Source organism: Callorhinchus milii, unplaced genomic scaffold (assembly GCF_018977255.1).
Source record: "Callorhinchus milii isolate IMCB2004 unplaced genomic scaffold, IMCB_Cmil_1.0 Scaffold25, whole genome shotgun sequence".
NCBI lineage: Eukaryota > Metazoa > Chordata > Chondrichthyes > Chimaeriformes > Callorhinchidae > Callorhinchus > Callorhinchus milii.
The window spans coordinates 2,626,383-2,652,840 of NW_024704766.1; the positions used below are offsets into that span (position 1 = coordinate 2,626,383).

Sequence of the window (26,458 nt, forward strand, 5' to 3'; positions counted from 1 at the left end):
ATTTAGCGACCAAATTATTATTCCTGTTTCCAATTTGTTTTTCTTGCGAAAGGATTATTACCCCCGGAAAAGTGATCCGCCAAACGACTAACCGCCGGGTTTCCTATTTGAATAGAGAAGCATATTTCTCCTGGTATTCTGGCCAAAAATCTCCTACATTGAAAAAAGAGGTCATTAATTTTCAATGCCTGCTTGTGGGACATTGCTGTGTGCAAATTGCCTGCTGCATTTAACAATAAACATGCATTCGCTTCACTTTACAGAAGAAACGTTAGAGACGTTCCAACAGGATAAGGTGCTCAATCAAACGCAAAGATTATTAGATTGTTAATATTATCTAATTGACTCTCCCCACTGCATCTTGTTGAAAAGGCTGAAATGATATGTGAGGATGCATATCCATTTAGCCTGAGAGCTATGGGGTGTGTGTGTGTGGCTTTTTTTGATTGTAAAAGGTTTTGAAAGCAGATTTTAATACAAAAAGGTGTGTAGAATATGAGTCGGGCAGAATCTGTCAATGAATTAGGACTCATTTACAATACAAAGATATATGGCAGAATAGGGTGTTGGGATGACAAAAACATTTATAATTTCTACATCTTTGTTTCAATCGTTACATATAATCCTACCCCATCCAGAACTGGCAAAATTCCATGTACGATTACGTTTTAGTTCTTAAAAGAAGTTAGTTTCTAACTATAACTATCCTTCTATTTAATATAGAGCCTTATATTAAATAGAATATAAGACGTTGAGACGTCTCCAAGTGCTTCACAGAATTTTACCGCCAAGTGAAGTGACTGTGTGTTTTGTAGGCAAACTCAGCAGCGAATTTACACACAGCAACGTCTCACAAACAACCTTCGTAAAAGAAAGTGAATGATCAATTTTATCCAGGGGGGAATTGTTGGCCGGGGACACAGGAGAAATTCCCTTCTCTTTTCGAACTAGAGCTATGGGATCTTTAATGTGCAATTCATCAGTAAATTGGCTGCTGCAGTTGCCTATAAAATAAACAGTCAGTTCACAGTAATATTCTGCGAAGCGATTTTATCTTGGTTTAATGTCTCATCCAAAGGGCACTCCTAACACTGCACTGGAGTGTCAAATCTTTCAGTGCTTTGAGACACGAGTTCAAAATCCTGACATAAGATTTGAACCCACAACCTTCTGACTCAGAGGCAAGAGAGATACCAACTGAGCCAACAATTACAACATACCTCTGCCTGTGCGGAACTCTTGGCATTTTCCAAATACTTATCTTTCTCGCAAGTGCAATAATTGCATTTTCTCGGATATTAAAGCAGCTCATTTGCATTTTATTTAACTAGATTTCTTAGAGAGGAATCCCACCAGAATTCCCAATCTCTGACACTCAAAGACAGGTTGAAATTAAATCGATGTGAGGAAATATGCTGATCACACGAGCGTGCTGCATATTGCAGTTAAATTAACATCTTTACAATTCTGCAGTGCTTAGAATGGATTTAATTGCTGAAACTCAGCTGTGAATACTCAGCTCATTTGTAATGGAAGTTGAAGTGAAGGGACCCCTTATGCTGAAAAGAATGTAGACTTAAGAACAAAAACGTTAAGTAATAATCGCAATAATAATCCTTGCATTTGATATGGTGCCTCGTCACGTCATCGAGACGTCTCAAAGCGCTTCACAGAATATACTGTAAAGCGAATATTTTGTGGGCTTAAGCGCTGCTTTCTTTCCTGCTGCTTCCACAGAATATATCTCAACCTCAACTCCGCAACAAAACACAAATGTCTCCTGTATGTGTGTGTCATTCGCCAGGTTTACGGTGAATGATAGTTGATTGAATATCGGGTATCAGTAGCTGGACATACATGAAAGCCCGGGGGAACCCATTGCTGTTAATGTTTATCTTGTGTTCTGACAAAGAGTGATAGAGTGTGGGAACAGGCCACTTAGTCGAGCTGGACCTTACCCACGGCTTTGCCACCTCCAGACTTGACTTCTCCAATGCTTTGGGCACTTTAATGTTCATTTGAACAGGGACCTCGATTAAACATCTCATCCAAAGGATGGCACCTCCAACACTGCAGTACTCCCCCAGTATTACATTGGAGCGTCAGTCGAGGATACGTGACTTCCCACGTGGTGGAGCTTGAACACACGACCTGCTGACCCACAGGTGAGAGTGCCTCTAACTGAGCCAGGCTGACGCCTTCAAACGTTAATAATCTTGCCTTGATTTAACCAAGATAAAGTATTGTTGGCAGCGTCTGAGGCGCTGAGTCAACAGTCAATCTACCTCTTCCACACCTCCTCTGTAAAACTGCAACTGCACAAAAAGATTGCGGGGCAATAAATTGAGACGGGGTAAATACACAGGTGTCCTGTGTTGCGCTGGAGTCTGCACAGTGTTTAATTTACGCTGCCTCTAATCTCTTGCTGGTCCAAGTGAGATCCGCCAGCTGTGATCCCAAGCGCGGGTGAGATGGCATCTGAATTTCTGGTGTCCAAACGATTGTCATTATTTCAAAAAAGATGTCTAAAAACCCCAGAATGGCAAAAAAAAAATCTCATTATCTTACAAATCCATTCAAATGACCTTCCCCGCCAGGCTGCGGGTAGCATCCAGGCAGCTGCCTGGAATTTAATTGCTTGATGAGCGGTCTAGGTACAAGAGTGTGTTGGAAGAGAGATTAAAACCCACAGGTACGCAACTAATTAAAATAATGTAACGGTGCTTCATGTTGCGCTGTGAGCTGCGGATCTTAAATGCACCTGACAGGAAACCTGTGACGCAAAATGTTGTTCCTCAGATGTTGCTCTTGTGTTGATTAAGCAGCTTTGACTCTGGTTGCATGTGTCAAGGACATGGGAATGTGGCTGGTGTTGCCCTGGCAACAAGTCACTATTTTCAGTGCTTATTAGAAATTTTCGCTGATCATTACGCCTCCAGAATCTGTGTCAAAGACATTCCAGAAGAACTTATTCAATGGAATTCCTCAATAAGCGGAACAGATGTTCCTATAACCGGAGATCCATTGAGCTGACCCATGGGAGCGCTGTTCTGATAGAACACAATACAGAATTGCGTTTGTACAACGCCTTTCTCCTCAGGAGGACATCCGAAGGCGCTGGGCAGTCAGGGATTTGGACCCATGCAGGGGAGGGGGTTCGGGTCAGGGAAGGCGGAGGGCAGTGACGGTAGGGGGTTGGAGGGTGGCTGAAGGTGCAGTCGGGAGATTGATGCAATCTTCCTCTTGCCCAAAGCTGCGGGAGTGTGGCGGGCGGGCGGGGCGGGCGTGGGGGCGAATCGAGTTTTTGCAAATACTGCAAATTCGGTTGCGTGTAACTTGCAGCAGATTGCGTGGAATATTGAGAAAATGTGCCAAGGCATCAGCTGTAGGGTGGGTTGACTTGTTACCCCATCACACAGAGCGTTGTCAACACACTCCACATTATCCAATATAAACGCGAGAGCTGTGGGGGCAACACAGTGGTAAACTGCCTGAAGTGTGACACGTAAATGTGTTGAAATGGAATGAATGGATCAAAAGAGTTTCTTCCAATTTTCTATAATTTTTCAGTCTCCAGGAAGCCTCAGCCCACACACTGCTCGAGATAAAGCACGGTCTTGTCTCAGGCTACAGCTGCTCATGTATTCTCAAATGCCAGACATCCTACTTTCTGAGGCGATGTGGGTGTTCCTTTCAGGAAGTCGGTGTATCGTAGTGTACATGTGTGCCTCGGAGACGACAAAACCTTAATAATGTATTCGACTGACGTGGAACTTGAATGGGATTTCTGAAGCGGAACTTTAGACGATGCATTAGGAGAAAATCAATGAACCCGCCTGTTTCTCAGGATTTTAGAGCGAGAGAGAGAGAACAGAGTATCGCTCAGCATTACTAAGGAGTCATTACACACTGAGAAGCTCGAAATAGGTTTCCACTTTGTTGTTGTTTGACGCCATATGAGGCCAGGCTTAAATTTCTGGTCAAGTCAGCAATCAATGAGAGATCGGCTCCACTCTCAAATCTCTCCCTTTTCCCCTTTGTTTTAACCATTAAAGGACGTGACAGCTTGTAAGAGACCACGAGCATCTTTGTTTGCATTTGCATAGCGGCTTCAGGCACTTTACGCTGTGTTTCGTAACGGCTGACGTTAACAATTTTCAACACGTTACTCAGCGTGTGTTAAACGTTTGCTGAATGCCGTAACTGTGAAGCGGTTTCCCATCGCTTTTGCCCACAAAGTACACAGCCACTTCACTTTACAGTGCATTCTGTGAAGCGCTTTGAGACGTCTCGAAGATGTGATAAGGCGATATATGAATGCAAGGATTATTATTATTATTATTATTATTGATGAGGCTCAGTCTATTCTCCTCAACTCAGTTACCTTGCATTGCTGTTGCTGTTAGGCCAGGGTTTAGTATTTGAGTTGGGAATCAATGTATACTCTAGAGATTAATATGATTACCTTCAGGGCATCGAGGAATGTTAATGCAGAATTTTGTTTGCCCAGGAGATAGTGTGTGGAAGGCTGATTGGCTGAATGGCTTTTTTTCTCATTCTATGCTCCATGTATCAATGCCCTTCACTTCAAAAATAAAATGACCCAATTCTCTCTTTCATCCAACATACTATACGCTGTTCTCTTCCCCTCCTCCCCTGTTCTTTCCAAAAATAGCTTAAAAGCACTTAAAACACTCAACCTTGCTGCACCTCTGTCTCTCTTGTCTTGTGGATCAAGAAATATTTCATCGAGACGAACTGGAAACGAAACATTGATTTGAAACAGATCTCTGATGAGTTGACGTGGGGCTTGAACCCACAACCTTCGGCGAGGGTGAGCCAGGGTAACACTGAGCTTTTCGTTTTACAAGGAGAGTTTGGGGGCTGTGGCAGCTCAAGAACACTGGTCAGTTCAGATAAACAGTCTTCAAATAAGAACAGAAAATGATTCCATTATTTCTCCACCTTTTTAATATTCTAATTCGTTCCAGATTTATGATAATCTATAATATTCCTTGCATTTGATATAGCGCTTTTCACGTCTTCTGGACGTCTTAAAGCGCTTCACAGAATATACTGTAAAGTGAATTGACTGTTTTGTGGGCGAAATTTGCATCAATTGAGGCAACCGTACACAGTTCTGCCCTCCGTTATCATCATTAACTTGCAGATGAGATCTTAAGAGTATTCAATATTTGATGAGAACTCTTAGGCGGTGCTGAATGCACTAATTTCTCCCAAGTGGAAATGCTGTGGTTTTAGTGGACGAACAGACTGAGTGCAAGAGAATGCCAGATACACGAGCGGCGGCTTCTTCCCGCCTTCATTGAGGAGGAAACTAAAAACAAAATCCTATTACATGTCCCAACACAAGGAGATGCTTTGCTAATCTGTCACAACAACCCCAGCAACAGAGTAGGAGAGGTTTAACCTCTTATAATAATAATAATATATATATATATAATGTTATTATAAACTTGTCCAATGTTTCGCCCCGACAATACTAGATTTAAGTAGGCATTCTATCCAGTTAGGGGAAGAATCAAAACAGTGGAAGGACTCGTTTAGTGTCTGGAAGTAAACTGGAGCACAGTCCCGGTTTGGTCTCTTTTTGTTCAAAGCTAATCTTTACAGTCAATTCAAGTCCGATGACCTAATAAGGCTCACTTCTCTGTGTGATTTGAAAAGGGGCCGTAAAATATATTGTGGCTTATCCTAACTGAAATCAAGGTGATTACAAGGCATTTTCTCTATATTTCGCTTTGGATCCATCCGTTCGTACCACTGGTCACATTCCTGATAAATTTAGCCTGACTGAGGATTTCACTTATTCTGAAGAAAATATGATAAATTTGCTGAATTGGGATTTTCCAGTTCAGAGAAAGGTTCTACTGTCAAAAAAGTGGGGGGAGAGGGGTGGAGAGGGAGGGGGGCGAGGGGGCATAGGAGGGCATGGGGTGGGAGGGGGAGAGGGGTAGAAGCAGAGAGGGAGAGGGGGGAGAGGGGGAGGGAGGGAGAGAGAGAGGGGGAGGGGGGTGGGGGGGAAGATGTGGGGGGGAGAAAGTCCAAGGGTGAATTAATCTAAGGTCCTTTCACGCTGTTCACAACTAAAGTAGAGTTTATAATAATAAATAATGATAATTAGCATAACATTCTCATAATGCCAATATTGGAACACCTCAAAGTGCTTCACAGATAAATCCTGTCACGTGTAGCGCATACGTATTTGCCGGCAACCACAGACCCCGAAATAGTCCTAAAGTGAATGACCAAGTTATTTATCTATCAGGATGATCGCTGGCCCGCAAAAAATCTCCGAGTGAACAGTTTAGACCGAACCATGGGACAAGTCACGAGGCATTATCTCACTGGATAGCAGTGTGTCATACTGAGCATCAACATGGAAGAATCGAACAATTTTAAAAGAACTAAAATTGTCTTTTTTTAAAATATATATAAACTTTTCATCTGTATGATTCGCGTCTCGGCGTCCCACACCAAGTCCGTTGAGCCGAGCGAGTAACTGACTGATGTCCTACCTGCATATTCAGGATCCACATGAGGAGGATAGAAGCCAAACTTGATGAATATTGGGATGGGGACTCCAAACTTAAACCACTCTACCACATAAGGGGGCTGCTGTCCGCTCACTGGGTGCACCACGTCACATCCCAGAATGATACTGTCACCGGCGCGAGCGGTCTCAAACTCTGGCTCTTCCCGTGCACTGTAGGTACCTGCAAGAAACAGTCAAACGTAAACTCCTCTGCAAATGCCATCGGGGCCAATTCCCTATCATTTTGTGCTGGAGTGGTTAATGATAATTTGAGGCACGTCTCAAGACCCCTCCCCTTCGACTGTACCTTCGACCACCTTCCCTGATCCCAATCCCATTCCCACTCGGGTCCAAATCTCTGACTGTCCAGCGCCTTGAGATGTCCTCCCGACGTGAAAGGCGCAATACAAATGTAATTTTGTATTGTAATAATCCTCGCATTTAATACAGCGCATTATCACGTCTTTGCAACGTGTCTCAAAACGCTTCGCAGAATATACTGTAAAGTGAATTGACTGTATATTTTGTGGGCGAAACACGGCAGCCAATTGCGCACAGCAGCGTCCCCACAAACAGTCGTGGATTGAGTGACCAAATTGTTATATTATTTTTTTTTGGTGATCCATCAATCAATTAACAACCGGGTTCCACAAATGGCCTTACACCTTAAAAGTGTGAAGAAAGCGTCATGGTATTTCACAGTTAATCATTGGCATCAATTCCATTTTCATCATGGTCATTTGTGTGCCCGCTTTCTGATAGAGAGAATATGCAATTTAGTTTAGCATCGAGAAATGTTCTCTTGCACATCAGACTGCACAGTAGTGATGATTATGGACAAAGACACGCAGTTCTTTTATCATTTATAATTTAGTTTATCCGTCTTAAAAAATAGTCCCTCTTAACTGAAGATTACATTTCTGGGTTGTGTGTCATATACTTCAAAGCAAATTAAGATTTTAATGAGTATTACAAACACTAATAATCCCAGCAGTTTCCCCAACACACATTCTGGGGTCGCCAAGCCTTGGCTCTTGCCGACCTGCCCTTAATATGCTCTTAGAATTACATGCACAGAGTATGTTCCTCCGGGGGGGAAAGTGCGTATTCCATTCCAAACCCAGGGAGCTTTCCATGTGTACGTGGCGTACATGTGGGCAACTCTCAGTCTGGTTTGGATGATTGCAAGCACAGCGATGGGTTTCCACGTGTGCCAGACACCCGGATGCCACAAAGAATCATCAGCCGCGCCTGGCAATTCACTCCACACTTAAGACAATCCTCGACGTCGGGTTTTTTTCCCCCTAACTTCCCCTTCCACGCACCCAATTCTAACGCTAAATTCACGTTCCTCTTGTCCCTCGAGTTAAATACAAGCAGAAATGGTTCCTCGCCAGTTATTTTTCAAAGCCTATCAATCCCTTAAAGTAGAAATCAAAGGGGGAAGGAAACACGTAATACAGGCTCTCAGTGTTGTGCCTTCTCTATTGGACGTAAAAACAGGCTTGATTTGTGCCGTGAGGCTGAAACATCTCAACTTGTAATGAAAGCCAATTATTGCCACAAAGCGGTTGAATGGGGTGAAGCCATGTACTGCTGCTGCTGTGTGTCAACTCCCGCTGTGATGCTGTCTTGGTTTACATGCCCCACCGTATAAATGGTGCACACAAATACCGCTGTGCATGAAACAGGAACAGAGCTATCTAAAAAACAAATGCTCTCAGAGTCAGCTGGGATCCCGTCAGTAAAGCAGAAGAAACAGCCAGCCGCTTGCGACTCTTCGTCCAAAGGTTCATCTAAGTTTGAGGGACTTTGGTGGCCCCAAATTGCACCAATTGCAACTTTTTTTTTCTTGCCTCTGAAAGAATTTTAGCTTTCTTCTTTTGAATGTCAAAATGCTACAATAAGCGTAATTAATCCATGAGCTGCTTTTCCGCGCGCACACTGCTTCAATCCACGCTTAGAGCAGAGCCACAATGAGCGCTCGATAGAGAAAAGGCCACTGTATAAATCCAAAATGCAGCTCAATACATTGCTGTAGCTTATCTGCTTTTCATTAGCTTGAGGCGAGGCTTTTCATCCCTCCACTAAAACAGCCATTAATCCCACAGAAACAGGGAATAATAAAGATGATAGCTTTTTAGTTCAGGCTGGAAGTGGCTTCTGAACCCAGGGACCTCTGCTGCTTTGTTCACCCCATTGCCTCCAAAATCCATTGGTGCTGGAGTCAGTCACCCTATGGATGAATATAATGATAAAATAATCCTTGCATTTGATATAATACTTTTCACGTCAGGAGGCCATCTCAAAGCGCTTCACAGGATTTACTGTAAAGTGTAATGACTATGTGTTTTGTAGGAAAACGCGGTACGGTACCATAATTATGGGAAAAACAATCTTAACTAAAGTTTGACCAAACTGAGATCTGGGAGACGCAGAGAAGGCAATGAGGGTTACATTGCCTTTAGGAAATGTGACGACACAAGTGGAAACGAAATATTGATCTGAGGGCTGATAACAACATTAACTGGACACCAAGCTTTTATTTTACCAGATTAAATAGTTTGTCATGAGCTGATCTGTACCCGAATCAAGAAGAATTGAAGCTCAGTGAGAGGAAAGAAAAGGAATAATCACTGTAAAGTGCAACTAATTTAAAGAAAGACTTATTACCCTCTTTGCGCTCATGCAATCCAGATAGACATCTATTTAATAAAAGCCCTTTCAACTATAACATCTTACCTTCAAGTCTTTTCTTTGATAATGATGATGTAAAGGCTAATAATATTGTGTTCTGCCCATATAATCGCTAGAAATGGAATTTTCATTAGATTCATTGCACTAAAGAAGTTACAAAAAGATTGCCATTTTTAGCAATCACTGATGAAATGGCCAGTGTGAATTATACCCACACGGAATGAGTCAGTTTACTAGTTAATGCGCACTGTTCTATCTATCGAGGGCATCCATTCCTCTCACTGGCTGTTGTCTTTGTGTTCTCTTTTGGTCAGCCGGGTGTCTGACACATGCGGAAACCCATCAGCATGCTAAGGTGTATCCAAACCAAGCCGAGATTTTGATGCATCCCGGCTACACACGGAAATCCCAGAGCTAGATTGTTGGAAGGGAATGTGCACGCTCTCTCTCTTTCTCTCTCTCTCTCCCTGGAGGGTCGCATTCTGCTTACCTAATTCCGGCAAGTATTAGGTTGGCAAGAGCCAAGGCTTGGGGACCCCCAAGTGTACCCTGGGGTAACTGCTGGAGTCTAACCAACTAAAACCACATGGCTTGCCATTGATATTGCTGTGTGGCAAGCTTTCCCACTGCTTGTCCAGCTAGGACCACCCTATCCGTCAGGGCTTTGGCTTGTCTTTGACCGGGTGAAAAGACTCACTACTAATGCTCTAGCTGTGAAAGCTACTGAACAGGAAACGGTTAATGGTGGAGGAAAGCTATGTTGAGTGTTACATTTCCAGATTTTCTCATCACATTCAACCGCCAAGTTAAACTGATATTATTTAGAGTATTTTGAAGCGTTTTAATGCCTTTACGCTTCATGAAAGGCAGTGGGTGAAAGCAATTATCCATCAGTCTAGTGTAATGGAAGGGAACACATTATTACAGGAATTTCTTCTGGTATTGAAATAGTAATGATGGTGTAACATTGTGCTACGAAGCAAGCCCCTATGTAATCTGATATTCCTTACATTATTGGAAATAAAAGAGGAAATTATATGTGTAGAATTATGTTCTGTCGTCAAAAGCAAACATGACCAATGAATATGCCTGCTCTGAAGAGAGACTGGGGTATGGACACAACAGGTTATCCAAAAAGCAGTGCAATTTTACGTGAAGATGGAATGCAATTCAAGGCCTAACCGCCTTGATGGTGGGGCGGGCCGGGCGGGGGACATGGAGCAGGCTGGAGTCCGCTGAGCGGAGAGCTCTGTATGGAGTTAGCGAGTCACATTGGTAGAGAGGAGCAAAGCCATGGAGAGCCTTGAAAGCGAGGAAGAGTATTATGAGTATTTTAAACTCTATCCTCTGGGGGGATGGGAAGCTATATAAATGCAAGTTGTTGTTGTTGTAGCCTCTCTCAGAATAGGTAATTGATCGCTATCGAACTATCTGGTGTTAACTGCTATTATATTAGAAATTTTTAATAGTTTGTTGTACTGTAGATCTTTGAAAGCCTGTTGTACGAAGTCTTGATTTTTCTTAAGTAAAGAGTTATTGATTTGAACCATTATTCGATTGCTTATTGTCTCGTAAACAATCCTACGCATCCTTCGAACCCACGGCAAATAAATCCACGGACTAAGCCTGGGGCAGCCATTGTGGACCATGTCTAAAGCTAAACCTGGCTCACGGGCAATGTCTTGCGCCAGTTCATAATCTTCACCAACACCATGTTCACCATGTTCGAGGATTGACCCATGTGCAATGTACTCTATTACACGTCTGACACAGAGCAGCCTGTGGACGACTTCAGTTGCACCTACCGTGTGCCAATGGGATTCCATTAGCAACAGCCTCTGATTGCCAAGTAACAGTAGAGGCGGCTTGCAGAACACACGGCATCGAGCTAATGGACTGTTGTAAGGACCAGACTGTAAAGCTCACAGCGCCTAACTGCCCAACTGGCAGGACTCACATTACCACGTGCTACTTTCTGGGATTAAACCCTTGCGGGCTTCACCCTGGGATGCAACAGGCACGCAGCCAACAGTCTTGCTGACTCTCAGCGCAGCCTGAGTCTATACTGAGACTGTACCTGCCTTTCCTTCTGGTGCGTAAATGAACTGCCATATGGAAACTGGTGCCTGAGCTCGCTGAGAACAACAAGCCTTGCTGTGCTTTGGCAAATCTTTCACCATATGCTGCGTTAACAGGTGTTTGAGTGTTGTAAATAAATAAGAGAAATGTTTATTACATTGAACCGACCGCTGAAAAAGCTGAATGACTAAGGAGCGTTTAATCACAAAGCGTGTGATACAACGCAAAACTTCTTACATTAAGTAACAGTAACTTTGCCTCCCCCGCTTTTCATTGAGGGCCATTAACGGTGACTGACAAGCAACATTTAACACAACTTGAGTGTTGTACAGCTGCCAGGGATGAGATAAGGAGCGGCAGAATGTAACAGTTGATGGGTTAGATTAATTGGGTGTAACGTGCTAACGATTACTTTTCCTCTCTAAAAAAATCAAGGAGAATACGCGGACCCCTCTTGGGATTTGCAAATTGGGGAAAAAAGTGACAGTTTGATCGGTTCCTTTGCACAACAACAAATTACATTTGTACTGAGCCTTTCGCGTCAGGAGGACGTCCTGACTCGCTGGAAGGCGTAACCAAGGCAGGAAGAAATCTCAGACAGACTTGTGAAGGTAGGGAGCTTGGACAGGTTATTCAAGGAAGGAATATGGAAATCTCACAAGTGCCAAACCTCTGTTTATTGGCAATATGTTCAGCAACTCTGTGCTTGCTGCCCCCTGATGGTTTACGTGGCAGAATACTGCCACGGCTTTGTTTTTGAGGACCGTTACATTCTAAGTATCGTCTGTGTAAAAGCATTTTACATTTCTTCCAACAGCCCCTTTGCACTTGATATTATTTATTCCAGCTGGTTACAAACTCACCAATCAATGAACATAGCATGTTTATTTACTCTAATAGGGATAAGCGTAACATCATCAAAGCAAGAGGATTTGAAGCGTTAAAAACCTCACTATAACAACCAAGGAAATAAGTCAGTTTACGTTTTGAATTGCTAAATAAATACAATGTTCTGAAGGGCCAGTGGAGAGCAATACGAAATAGCTAACCATATTCAGAAACAAATAAAGCGGCTCAAAGCAGTTCACCGGATTCACTGTAAAATGTAGTGATTTTATTTTTATAGGCAAATCTGGCAGTCAATTTGCGCACAGCAATGTCCCCCACAAGCAGCCCATGAATGGAGCGAGTGACCCAATTTTATTTGAGGGATTGTTGGCCAGGACACCGGGAAAGAAAAAACTCCCTTCTCTTTTCTAATAGTGCCGTGGGATCCTTAATGTCCAATTGAATAGGCAGAGAGCGCTCCGGTTTAATGTCTCATCTGAAAGACGGCACCTCCAATAACACAGCAGATCCCTGACTGTCCAGTGCCTTGGGATGTCCACCTGATGTGAAAAGCAATACAAATGTAATTTGTTGATGTTGCAACTCTCCCACCGGCACAGAATTGGAATTCAAGCGTTGAGCCCACCAATCTATCGCCCAAAACAAAAGCATATTTCGGTTGTCAACTCACAAATGATCGGTGTAATCGTTAAGAAAAGCCTATTCTCACTTCTAAGTCAAGTTCTCTGAGTTGCCCCAATCCTGATTTGGCACCTTCAGAATATCTGCGCATCGATTCGGAAACTTTAGATACATAAATGGTCAATGAATCATCTTAAAATTCCACCTTCATTTCCACCTTTGCGATGAGGCACTCCCGTTCATCTCAAACAAAGAAAATCCGAACAGAGAAGGAGGTGGAATCCGTTTAGTTTAATGATATCGGTTACCTGTGGGCAAGGCTGCTTTCAATGCAATCACATTTTAAGAGACCTGAGTTCAATTCCAGGCAGAGGGCGAAACCTTGGGCAAGTTTCCTTACTCCACACAGAGCCTAATAATAATCCCTCCAAAACCAAAACCAATAATAAATTGGTCATTTTCAATCCATAACTGTTTGTGGGACATTGCTGTGCGCAATTGGCTGTCGCGTTCGCCCACAAATATACAGTCAATTCACTTTACAGTGTGTTCTGTGAAGCGCTTTGGGACGTCCTCCCGATGTGAAAAGCGCTATATCAAATGCAAGGATTATTAGGATTATTATTATTAATGCTGCTTTTAGTACATTCTTACATGATCAAACTCTCCAAACAGAGAGGTCAGGTGCTCAACTCAAGTCTTGCAAATCACCTCCACACAAAGGCGTGTGTGGTGGCACGTTTTTTAAATCATCTGTTGCCACACATCGTGATCGCTGTGATTTACAATGCAAAACAAAACTTGGGAGACTTGTAAGCAAATAATACATTAAAACTATTCACAGAACGGGACTTGAATAACTGAATATACGGTGACCAGAATTAATGTAGATGGTGAATAAGATTGCAAGGTTCCAGTCCTGCGTTGCTATGCAATATAAATATTCCACAATAATTCACACAATAGTTTTCACCCATTGCCAACGCTGCTTTACCTCTGCTCTCTGTCAGTAAACTCCTCCAAGCAATTTTGCTTAATCTCTTTTCGTCACTTTAAGCATGTGCTTTATTCAACCACTGTCGTAATGACATTCCTGGTGGCGATTTTCTAAGCATGTTGATTGATTTAACATGCTTAGTGGTAGTTTTCCATAAAATAAGCAGTATATAGACATCCTTAGGTTTTTCATTGCCTAGGACAAAAATATGCATGCACAGCAATCCGAAATATGCCGGTTAATCCTTCACCGTACTTATTCTAAGCCATTAATAAAAGACAATAATAAGACAATGTTGAGTAATAATAATAATCCTTGCATTTGACATTGCGCCTTATCATGTCGTTGAGACGTCTCGAAGTGCTTCAAAGGATACACTGTAAAATGAATTGACCGTAACATATATTTACAGTGTAAAATCCGCTGTCGAATATTTTGTGGTCGAAACACGAGTGCCTTTCTCTGTACTCGCGGTTGTTGCAAACTGACGAGGAAAAAATCCCACCTGGGTCCAGACTTAGTCTGCTTACGCGGCATTTTTAAAGCGTATCAGAATTTGCCAAATTCTTAAAATACAATCTTAATAGTTCTGAAAAACAATCTTAACTTTGAAGCCATTTTTTTTTCATGTAGAAAAGAGCTGTCAGAATTGAGACTGAATTTGACAATTTGCCAAATTCCGGATGCTCCAAAATGCTACATAAGCAGAGGGAATCAGGGCATTCCCAGTGGAATTTCTCCCCATAAATCTTTCTTTCTGATCTACCGAGGTTAGTTATCTGTACAGAATACAAACAACCCCTGGACGCACAATCTCGGTCTTTTACTATCATTGTCATAAGATTTATTGGGCCATACATTGAGGTGCAGTGATTTCTGTACTGTGGCTTTATCATGGAGATGTATTGTAGATCATCAATAAGGCTGGTGCCTGCAGAGAAACTATTGCAAGCTTTCCTTTTGAGTGCTCAGCAATTCAATACAATACAAAATTACATTTACACACCGCCTTGCATGTCGGGAGGACGTCCCAAGGCGCTGGACAGTCAGGGATTTGGACCCGAGCTGGGGGGGGTGGGGGGTAGGGATGGTGGAGGGTGTAGACCAGGAGGGTCAGAAATGGAAGAATTCGAGTTCCTAATATGTGAAATGTTGGCGAATCATCTTTTTGTAAGCTGCGTAATTAGTTCTGGAGCGTGCCATAGCGGTTAGTATCTTCAGATTTGCTGCTGATTGTATTGGCAATTTTCAGTAACCGATCAATTCATCACGATCCACACACAGTGCAAATTACTTGTTTCAAAGAAAACCATCTCTCCTCAGCCTATAACTAGATATAGAAGATGCACATTAGAATCCTATTGGTCACATTTCTCCAATGATGCAGAAAGAAAATTCCATTATCAAGCCGAAACGACTCTATTTTTAGAGATTTGTTCGACTAGAGAGTCTGAAAATTGTACACTGGCCATGAGAATCAGCGGTGTGAGGGACCAAATGACTCGATCGTCTGATGTCCATAGATAGTGGAGTCTTGTAGCTCAGTGGGTACAGCACTCGCCTCACAAGCGAGAGGACCTGGGTTCCATTCCCGAGCAGGGCGTAACATTGGGCAAGTTTCCTTACCCCACACACCTCCGTTTACCTAGCAGTAAATAGGAACCCAATTGTTAGTCGATTGACTAACAATCGACCCTCCGCGTTTCCGGGGGTGGATAATAAACTCTTCAAAAACTAAACAAATAGATAAAACTAATAATTTGGTCACTCAATCCATAGCTGTTGTGGGACACTGCTGTGTGCTGTCGGTTTGTTTCCCCCTTTAGGTTTAAGATTTGCCATTCTGGGATCGCAAAGCCAGATAACCTGAACTTATTTGTCTCAGAAACATGGCAGTGAGTTTATTTCAGGTTATTAGGCCCAGATGGTGTGCGATGAAAGGAAGCCAACCGTGAAACAAGTTTAAGAGCGAGCCTCAATCGGTGGCAACAAAGCGATGCTTTCCATCTTAGGGGATGATAGGGTCAGAAAGGTTAAGAGAAAAACGAGAGGCGCTTTACGCCAGGTGTAAAAGAAGTGAGCAGAATGAAACTGAAAGATTCTAATACAACATGGGGGATATTGCACTTTACAGTGTTTCCCGTGAAGCGCTTTGAGACGTCTCGAAGATGTGATTGGGCGCTATATCAAATGCAAGGATTATTATTATTATTATTATTATGATTATACATATATAGGGTGAGAGGCTGAGCAGTGTAACAGGGGATTTGCCTAATTGGCTAGTGACTGGAGTGACTATTAGACAGGGCTGCAGTGTCGGGAACCTGTAAAAAAAAAACATCTTTACCCGTTAAACTTTTACAATTTTATTAATAATAGATAGTATGGAAGTAAAGATGCCTTCGCGCAAATTGAACCAAGCAGCAGCTTCAATGAATGCAGCATCACCTGAGAGAACAAAAAAAAACACGAAGCAAAATGGGTTCTGTTGCTGGAGAAAATCACTGCCTCGTTTGCCCACAACGAAGGGGCCCGAGCTAAATCAAGGATCGCTGGAGTTGAATGAAAGATACCCCCAAAAAGTTAGCACGTTTGCAGCCAAAGTGGACACGCATATATATATATATATAGCTTATAAAAAAAATTGAACTGGTTAAAATGAAATGACCCAATCCTTGCGCTCAGTGTTGCGTGCGGGAGGGTTGGGGAAGCAAATCGTGTGAATAATGCAATAGGTACCGATGGTTTTATTCCTGTTGAGTTGAACAGCTCACTTACAGACTAATGACTGACAAATCACACAGGCTTTGCCCAGTGTTGCAAACAGTTGAACGTACACGGTGAGCACATAACATACGCGTTGTCTCCAGAGTGGTGGAACCTCAGCCACGTTGCCAGCTTGGAATTGGAAGATTTTTTTGTGTGTGTGTGTGTGTGTGTGAGAGATGAGGAATGTCAACCTCCTCGTGGTAAAGCTCTGGGGCGTCAAGAAACATCAGAGTCTTGCTAGTGTGTGTGTGTGTGTGTGTGTGTCCGTGCTTCCTCCTCACCACTTGGATTAACTTGTGTTGTTAGTTAGGGCATAACTCAAGTAAAGACCTATTTGACAAACGTAAGGGAGTAGCCACGCGTTGAGAACTGTCTCTCCAGAAGGCCAAAAGTTGGCAATTGTTCTAAATACAACCTATTTGTACTTGTTATTGAACAAAATTCCTCACAGGCTTACGACTCGCTCACCGGAGTGGTGTTTCCGCAGATTTGTTCTGAATCCACCCTCCCTTCAATCACAGACTCGGACTCTCTTTCACCTCCCTCCCTCCTTCCCTCCTTCCCTCCCTCCCACCCACCCTCTTCAGCTCTCCCCCACCCCCCCCAGTTTGAGCACATAAAGAGCTTTGCAATATCCTACTGTTGTGAACGGTGCGATGTCAATGTAAACTGTTTGGTATCCAAACCAAACAACAACAAAATGACCTTTGCATGGAGCCTTTCACGTCGGGAGGACGTCCAAAGGCGCTGGAAGAAGGGTCAGCTCATAGCAAGTGTCTTGTCTTAAAAAAAAAGTACGTCTATTAAGAATTTCCATTCCGATCCCCTCCAGTTTAGCCCCATTTCTGCGATGTGCATTGACAGCTGGACACAGCTAAAGCAGTTTATTAAGTCACCCACAAAACTGGTCAACAGTCCATTTCATACTGTATTCCACCTGCAGTGAGATCGATAGCAGTGCTGTGACTATCTCTCACAGTGAAGCCGCTCACTGAGAACATCACAGTTAGACAGTTCGATCCGTCCACCGCAGTTTAAACACTGTACAAATCAGGACAGGTTAACTAGCGTTCCATTGTTTCTCTTTGTAAGACTTAGGTGTTCATTGATGATAACTTTCTTAAAACGTTACCGACACTTTGTTAAAAATATCAATCGAGACCCAGCATGACACGGAGGAGTTTTAAGCAGATTTCATCTAAAAAAAAACCCCGCGTCGCTGTGGCTTCAAAAACAATACGCATCTTTCATTCGTTATCGACTAATTCTGTAAATCCTATTCACGTGCTGACCAGTCTAACGGATTTCCGGCTGACCCAACAAAAAAAAAGCCCGCTCAAATTTACAAAGAAAAGAAGAATGTACAGCAGAGAGGGAGAGAGGCCACCAGTCCGTGCTGGTGCTTGTACTCCACGTGTGTCTTCACCCATTCCTTACTCCCTCCCACGCCCATCTAGCCCCCTCTCCCTTCGAGTGAAGGTCCATATGGTCTGAGGTATGAGAGTATCTAGAAGCACTGCTGGGTGCTTCTAGCGGCTAGTGTTCCTCGATCACTCCATTAATTTGCTGGCGTCATGCTCACTGACCTCTGTGTCACTTCCACTTTGCTAATGAAGGGATAGTGCCGCTGTCGTTGTGCAGCCTGGTAGTTTTCCTCGTGAAGTTCTTGACTCCCATTGACTAACCTCTGCTGGATTCCAGGTCTGGGGTTCAATTTCCAATTGCAACGTTGACCAATATTCAATCTCGACTACTCTCCACGGACTGTACAATCAAAGGTTCAGTGTCGAACTGGACGGATCTTCAACATTGTTTACCACCGGCCTGGTGGGTCCTTTGATTTCCTCAGAGGGTCAAGAGGACAATAGATTCATTTTATGGCACTTACATCAAACGATTTGACACGAACATGTCATCCTGAGAGTGATTGACCTTCGTGTGCAATTGTGTGCAATTAAGGAAAGTGATTTTTTTTCCACTTTTTCTCATTATACTGTATATTAATTCCAAATTTCCTCTCAAGGCACATTGTTTCAAGGAACTGTATTAAAACATTCAACCTTGTGTAACACAGGAATAACAGAAGGGCTATAGGAATAGAGTTGACCATTTGACTCAATGATTCTATCCCATCGCTAGCTCTTTAAACTATGCTCCACTCTTTCCTCGTGCACTTTCACATTATTTTTCTTTAATTCCTTTGTGACGGTTGTTGAATGAAGCGCTCTGGGATGCTATCCTGTGTGCGGGACACTACATAAATGCAAATTGTTGCTGTTGTTGTAAATCTGGCTTCAACATCCTATATTCGAACAACCTTCAAAGCAAAAAACAAATCTGTCTCTCCCTTTTTGTTTTCTTTTGCAGATATTCCTCACATTTTTGTGATTAATTTGCTAATCAATGGAAAAGCTCTCTCCGTTTGCCCTATGGATTCCTGTAGCTCAGCGGTTAAGGGCACTCGCCTCGCAAGCAAGCGAGAGGCCCTGGGTTTGATTCCCGGGCAGAGCTGAACGCAGGAAACAGATTCTCCCCCATTTCCCCCCTCCCCACTCCCTCTTTCTCTGAAACTGGACCTGTGATATTGCACTTCTCGTTCACTGATGACAAGCCAAGTGGGTGCACTGAATGCATTACTGTTTGCCAACTCAGTGCTCTATTCCACTACGTTTTGCAGATTTGTCCCCGGGAAGTGTAGGCGATATAAACAGCTCCTGTGCGATTTTTTAATTTACAAATAACACACTGGAAATGTAAAATGTAATTATGCATTTAAGAAGTGCATTGTCTAGGTGTGAGCCATCTGTTCCGCGCAGTGGAAAACATATAAACATGTGAGAGAGGATCTCAGGGCAGCTCGAGGTCATTTCAATCCCGTGTGCAAAACCTCCTGGGATTACACTTCGGGATTTTGATTATTTTTTGTTTTAAAATAAAAGCAGTTAGTAGAAAATAACAGGTTTTGAACTCACGCGGAGGAAAATAAGCTTGAAGAGGATAGAAAACACAATTCTGCATTATTACTGCATTGCAGTTAGAGATATTCACTGATTAAAGGTCTGTGCAGGGAAACCAGGACCTACATATAGTTATGCATCGCTGATCGTGGAGTCCTGTAGCTCAGTGGTTAGAGCACTCGCCTCGCAAGGAAAAGACCTGGGTTCGATTCCGGGGCAGGGCTAAACACTGGGCAAGTTGCCTTACTCCACACGCCTCTGTTTACCCAGCAGTAAGTAGGAACCCAGTTGTTAGTCGATTGGCGGATCGCTTTTACGGGGTATTAAAAATAAAACAAAAAATAAATTGGTCACTCCATCCACGACTGTTTGTGGGACGCTGCTGTGCGCAATGGGCTGCTGCGTTTCGTCCACAAAATATACAGTAAATTCACTTTACAGTATATCCTGCGAAGCGCTTTGATAAAATGCAAAATCAAATGCAAAGATTATTATTAATATTATTATTATTAACCCACTGATCTCGGGATGGATTTTATTTGAACTGCTCACCGTCTGTCATCTTAGCTTGCACCAACAAGTTCATTTAAAATTCCTCGAAATAGTTTGTTTAATACAAACTAGAAGAACTCCTAGGACCTGGCCTGAAAGCTATGATTTATGTGATTTTATTCCCGGACTGGAAACACAGCTGGTGAATGCACACAAATCACTCGATTCTCTCTCTCTCTCTGGGCTGCCCCTGGCTGTTGGTTTATGGTAAGTATTCACACTGCAGTATTGATTCTAAACTACAGAAGTAAATGGTTTTCCAGCTGCTATTTTGTGACGAGGATCACCAAGGAATGCCTGGTAGAAATCTATCTACCTAAAGCAGGCAAAATACACGTAGAACATTTTGGAGAACGCAGCCAGAGAGTAGCACGCAAACAACAACGACAACAATAACAAATGATTACACTTGTATAGCGCCATTCACGTCAGAAAGACGTTCCAGGGTGCCAAACACACTCCTACGGGATATTCACCTCAGCTCGACCAAGCTGATGGACATCTTCTCTGTGCAGTGCAAACAGAGAGCTAAAGAATTCCCTTCCTTGTCTCCTACCAATGGTGTCAGTAGTCAAACCACATCGGGCCATGCCAGAATATAGAGTTCACAGTCTAGTCTTTGGTCATTTGTGGTATACTGGAAGCTCAGCGCACTTCCAGTGATGGCTGGCTGGCTTCCTAGCACTCAAGCGTTGTGCAATGGAAATAACATCAACCTCGCTTTTGCTCCCTTTTTGCCCATCGTGGGTTTTATGGACCCAAACCATCACGTTATAACTGCAGCACGTGTGTTAAGGCATTGCAATACAATACAAAATTACATTTGTGCAGCGCCTTTCACGTCACAACGACGTCCCAAGGCGCTGGACGGTCGGGGATTTATTTGGCCATACTGTACGTATGTGAAACCAAACTCCCAAGAAGGGAGCTGACGCTGTGTTGTCTAACTCCTTCAAAAAGAGAAGCTAGACAAGACTGAGAAAGAAGACAGAAGACTGCAGGGACAGGTATCAACTAAATATCACACACTCCAGAAGACAGAGTGGCTTCTTTGCTGCTATTCCTGATTAGCATAAGCACTCCGGGACATTACTGCGCCCGAAGGGAGCTATATAAGTGCAAGTTGTTGTTGTTGTAGCAGACAGTATGGTTGTTCTATTTAAAACAAACTTCCTCTTTCTATTCCCTACACAAATTACACTAACATGTCTGTGGTTCTATGAATAGAGATCGTTGCATAGAAGATTTCAACATCTCCGACAGTTCATGAACCCCTTTCCTGAATGCTCACATACACTATAGTCTAACAAATTATGATTTTGAGTGTTTGTGTCCCTTGCAATTCCACTGGTGCAATCATTTGTGGCGCTTTTTATAGCAATGCAAAGTACTTACCAGGCTATATTTTGATAGTGCGCTCTCCTTGAACTTCAAATTAGGACTGGATAGCTTGAGAGCACTTTATCAAAGTAGCTGTGATTATTTATTTATAAAGATTACCTGCAGCTTGGCTTAGCTTTATATCCATGGAAATAATGTTCAAACAACAAAAAAATTGCAGAGTAATGATAATGGAAACCATGGCTACGTTCCTCCCTTTGAGATTATTTTTCTTACACACCTTTCACACCAGAGGCATGTCTCAAAGCACTTCACATGAGGTATTGCAAAGTGTAGAGGCTGTGTATTTTGTGAGTGAACCGATTTGTGCCTGAACTGGCAGACGGGATCTCGGTTTAACATCTGAACATGAAACGCATTCAGTCAGGTGTAGTGCAGTTTAGTTGCACCTTGTCTGTACCTTAGTATACTTTAGTACCCCCTGGTTCAGAGCAACATTTCTATAGTATTTCTTAATCCTGCCACCCTTGGTCTGGGCTTTGGTGACTGAAGCTGCTAATTTAATAACCAATTATCTACAGCTTTATGTTTGGACGTCTGCCACTCACAAATCATAGCGTTGCCAAATGTTACAGAGAAACAGAGGGAGGAGACTTTAATCTCCCATCAGTCCAGCTGCATTCAAACCCAGATCCTGGAAGGGGAAAAAGACAGCTTTCTAACTAACCTACTGTGAGATTCAGTTCATCGACCCATTAAACTTGTGGGTATTGTGCCAGTCGTACAGATCGACGCCCGTCAAAGCCCCACAGTTTCAAATCGTGCAATCACAAGTGAATTTGTTCACTTGAGCGAGGCAAACGCTCACAACGGGATTATTTTCTGCAAATTTGCCTTTGAATGCGTCCCAATGCTTCCTGCATCCCAACGCGCTTCCCTGCTGCCCAGCTGGTGAGTGAAGATAAATCGCTGCTACGTCTTGCCTTCATTTCACTGCAATCTTACACTTCAACGAGACTAGCGCAGATGAAGAAAGGGCCTTTATCCCATCCGATCTCATCTTTCCAGAAGAGTGACTCTGCTGCCTCAGCTCGACTGGCTCCGGCCTCCTGCATGTCCCCTCGTGCCCTCCGTTCCACCATCGGTGGCTGCACTTTCAGCCACTAGGCCCCGAAAATGCTGGAACGCTCTTCCTCTATCCCTGTGCTCTGCCCCTTCCTGCCCCATCTTCCCTGAAGACCTCACTACACGACCTTGCCTTCGGTCTCCTCCCCACTCAGCGACGTGCTCCGGCACTGACAAGCTCGCCGGGGTGTTACCCTGCGCGAAGGAGCGCTGCACAAATCCGAGTTGTTGATGCTATTATCCTGAAGCATTGTTCTGGGTTTACTTTTTCGATCCCGTTCGAAGCATTAATAAGAGCTGTAGCTTGTCTAATCCTCGCTCATAGGTCAAGTTTGGAGTTGTAATTATCGGCAAGATACCATCAATCAATCTCCATTTCAATCATTCATTCTCTGTAACTGCCCCAAATCCCACGTGGAATTAAACCTTGATAAATAGGAAATGATGAATTATTCGTGGACAAGCCGGTGCCAAAATCTAACTAATTAATTCAGTTGGAGCGTCTGAGGATAATCTCCCCTCCAAACCCCAAACTGCAGATGCCTCAAAGGTCCTGCTAAGAACCAGTTACAGTGAGGGTTACAGGAAACGTTAACTCCCTTGGCTCTCTCCATAGACGCTGCCCGACCTGCTGAGTGTTCCTGGCGACTTTTGCTTTTATTCCAGCGAGAGCTGTTTTCGATGAGGAAAGAGTTCCCAGATTAGCTTCCCCGCTCGACTTCGACTTTAAAACAAAGCGCTCTTAGCCTCTTACCGTTGTACAAGTGGCACAAAATGGAGTCTGCAGAGGTAGAGGAAAGTTTGAGCTTAACAATCGCAAACACAAACTACTTTCACTCGGCACACAGGGAGCATTTTGTGCCAGATTCACGAGATAGAGCTGTTGAAAAGTTTTACAACAGAGCAAATCAGGCATAAAACCCACTCATGCAGGTTTCGTAGCAACCAAGACTGGCTGTAAAAGGATTCTGACTCATGATCGAGCACAAACCAAACATCAGGACCAGCTTTGTAACTGTTCTTGTCTGATCGCCAGAAAACAAGAGGCGTCCTTCCTGACACAAATGAACCCACTCTCACTGCGAGCGGCAACAAGAGGTGTATCCTGTACCATCTCAATGCCATGTTTCCTACACACAAACCCCAGCTGACAAAAATTTCTGCTGATGACTCAGGTAATAATGATAATAATAATCCTTGCATTTGATACAGCGCCTTATCACGTCTTTGAGACGACTCAAAGCGCTTCACAGAGTATACTGTAAGCTGAAGTGGCTGTGTGTTTTGTGGGTGAAACGCGGCAGCCAATTGCGCACAGCGGTAGCCCACAAACAGCCGTAGATTGAGTGATCAAACTTATTATTTTTTGGAAGGGATTATTACCACCAGAAAAGCGATCCGTCAATCAACTGACGTGCGGTATTTGGCGCGAGAGACAGATGGAAGCAGGCGATGGGGCAAAAATGAAGTCAAGCGGTCTTGGTCAGGGTCAGAGACTGGAATGATTTAAGAGGTGACAAACAGGAGGCTGTGAGCTCTTTACAGACACTCTTGAACAGCCAATAACCTGCAGGAAGCTTATGAGCACTTCAGAGTCTGATAGCGATTTTCTTCTGAGGCACTCCTGGATGACGCAAGATCAACAAAAACATAGAGTTGTCAGCTGCTATTGTAATTGTAATGAAATGGTTGAAGACTTGCTCCTCGTGGGGAAATTCAGACAGGATGATACAATGCATTAATTCGCCTTTTATTCTGTTCATTTATTTCTGGCTCTGGCTCCTCCAATACAATTACGAATGTTGTCGAAACATTATGCGAAGGCTATAATTTCAATAGGTGATGGCACCAGATTACTGTGGAATCCAATTCTTCATTTCTTTGTTAACGTACACTTGATAGGCAAGCAAACCTAGAAGGAATTCCATAGCGTAGTGGTTAGCGCAATAGTCTCGCAAGCGAGAGGACCCGGGTTCGATTCGATTAGGCAAGTTTCCTTACTCCACACGCCTCTGTTTACCAAGCAACAAGTAGGAACCCAGTTGTTAGTCGATTGGCGGATTGCTTTCCGGGGGCAATAATCCCTTGAAAAAATAAATCTACAACTAATTTGGGACGCTGCTGTGCGCAATTGCCTGCTGCATTTCGCCCACAAACTATACAGTCAATTCACTTTACGGTATATTCTGTGAAATGCTTTGAGATGTCTCAACGACATATGTATCATAGATGCATTCAAGAGGAAGTTACACATTCACACGATTGGAGTGAGTGGCCTGTTTCCATGTTCTTGTAAATCACTTTGTTTTTGTAAATACCGTACGTTCTTTACAAATCACGTATTTACCTGTTACTGTCACCGTTCATTCACCTTTTCGCCTTTGTGAACAAGAATAAAGAAATAAAACCATTTATGAATGGAGGCGAGGCTGTGATGTGATTGCTCAAAAAAGAGAAGCTTTTAAAATTCACAGATAATGGTATTTCCGTCATTCTCCTCTGCTTCGGGAACCAACAGCGTGTGTCCTGACATTCTGAGCACAGAATTACTTCTGTGTTGCTGACAGGTCCATTGACAGCATTAATGGCTGAGCTGACAGGTCATGTGGCGACCTTATAATGAAGCTCGGAGCTCAGGAAAGCTGAGAAACAATCAATGTCCACTTTCCAAATGGAACAAGAACGATCACTAGTGGGACTCCCACTAACCGGGGCAGAATCACCAGCGCCGTAAGTGCAATTCAGCAGTTTTTAATGAAGGAAGAACGCACAAAGCGGTATCGAGGCCATTCAGACATGTAAATTCAACCTCTGGAGCGACGCAGAGATGGAACGTTGACATTTCGCAATGCGCCAAGAGCTTTGAATCGTGGAGAACAGGGGACTATGATTACAGACATAGGGAAAACAAGACGTTGTACCAGAGAGACCAGATTTGTTGATTGGTAGGTCAAAGACAAATAATTCTATCCAACTCAAGACTGGTAGCTGAGAGCTTTGAGCTGGTGTACCTATGCGCTCCACTAAAATAAAAACAGAAGTCTAGGGAACTCTCTGCAGGTCAGGCAGCATCTATGGAGAGAGGAAGGTGAGTTCACGTTTCTGGTCAATGACCTTTCATCTACTAAAGTTGGCCATTTGGCTTTGTACCCATGAAATCTGAGACATCAAAGGGTCAGATAGATACTTCCATCCCCTTCCTCCAGACCAGCGTGAGAACCTCCCAACTCTCCAGTGGACATGGGTCAATTCTGTCCGACCGCACTGTTGCAAACTGTGGTCAACATGAGCCAAAATATGGCAAAGTTTTGAGTATTCACCGATAAAGCCAAGTGATCAATAATACATAATACACAAGAGATCACTCTTCTGTATTACTGTCTGTAAACTAAACTCTGTAAAGGCAGGGCGAAACATCTGGCAAGTTTCCTTACTTCACATGCCTGTTTACTTAGCAGTAGGTAGGAACCGAGTTGTTAGTCGATTGCAGGATTGCTGTCTGGGGATAATTATCACTTCAAATAATAAATGAATAAATAGTGATAATTTGGTCAGTCAATGCACGACTGTTTGTGGGACACTGCTGTGCACAATTGGCTGCCGCGTTTTGCCCATAAAATATACAGTCCCTACACTTTACAGTGTATTCTGTGAAGCGCTTTGAGACGTCTCGAAGACGCGATAAGGCGTTATATCAAACGCAAGGATTTTTCTTTTACTATTACTGAGCTCCCTGGTAGTGAAGGAACCTTTGCAGAATTCTCAGCCGTGGTTTGTTTACTTCGACAGACCTCAATTCTGAATGATGATGACGCAGTCCATTAAATCCTAACCAGCTCATGAGAAATATTAGGGTGGTTTTCATTTCTTTGCAAAATGATTTGTGATTCCGAGCAAAACTGACTCGAAATGAAC

The 26,458-nt window shown here is 43.2% G+C and overlaps 1 protein-coding gene across 1 annotated transcript in view; it reads right to left on the minus strand.

The window, feature by feature from the left end:
• igsf9bb (immunoglobulin superfamily, member 9Bb) overlaps positions 1–26,458 on the minus strand; it is a 132,522-nt gene that overhangs the window by 82,877 nt on the left and 23,187 nt on the right. The window contains exon 2 of the mRNA XM_042343825.1: positions 6,540–6,737. Coding sequence (XP_042199759.1) covers positions 6,540–6,737 — 198 coding nt within the window. The remainder of the gene's footprint in view (positions 1–6,539; positions 6,738–26,458) is intronic.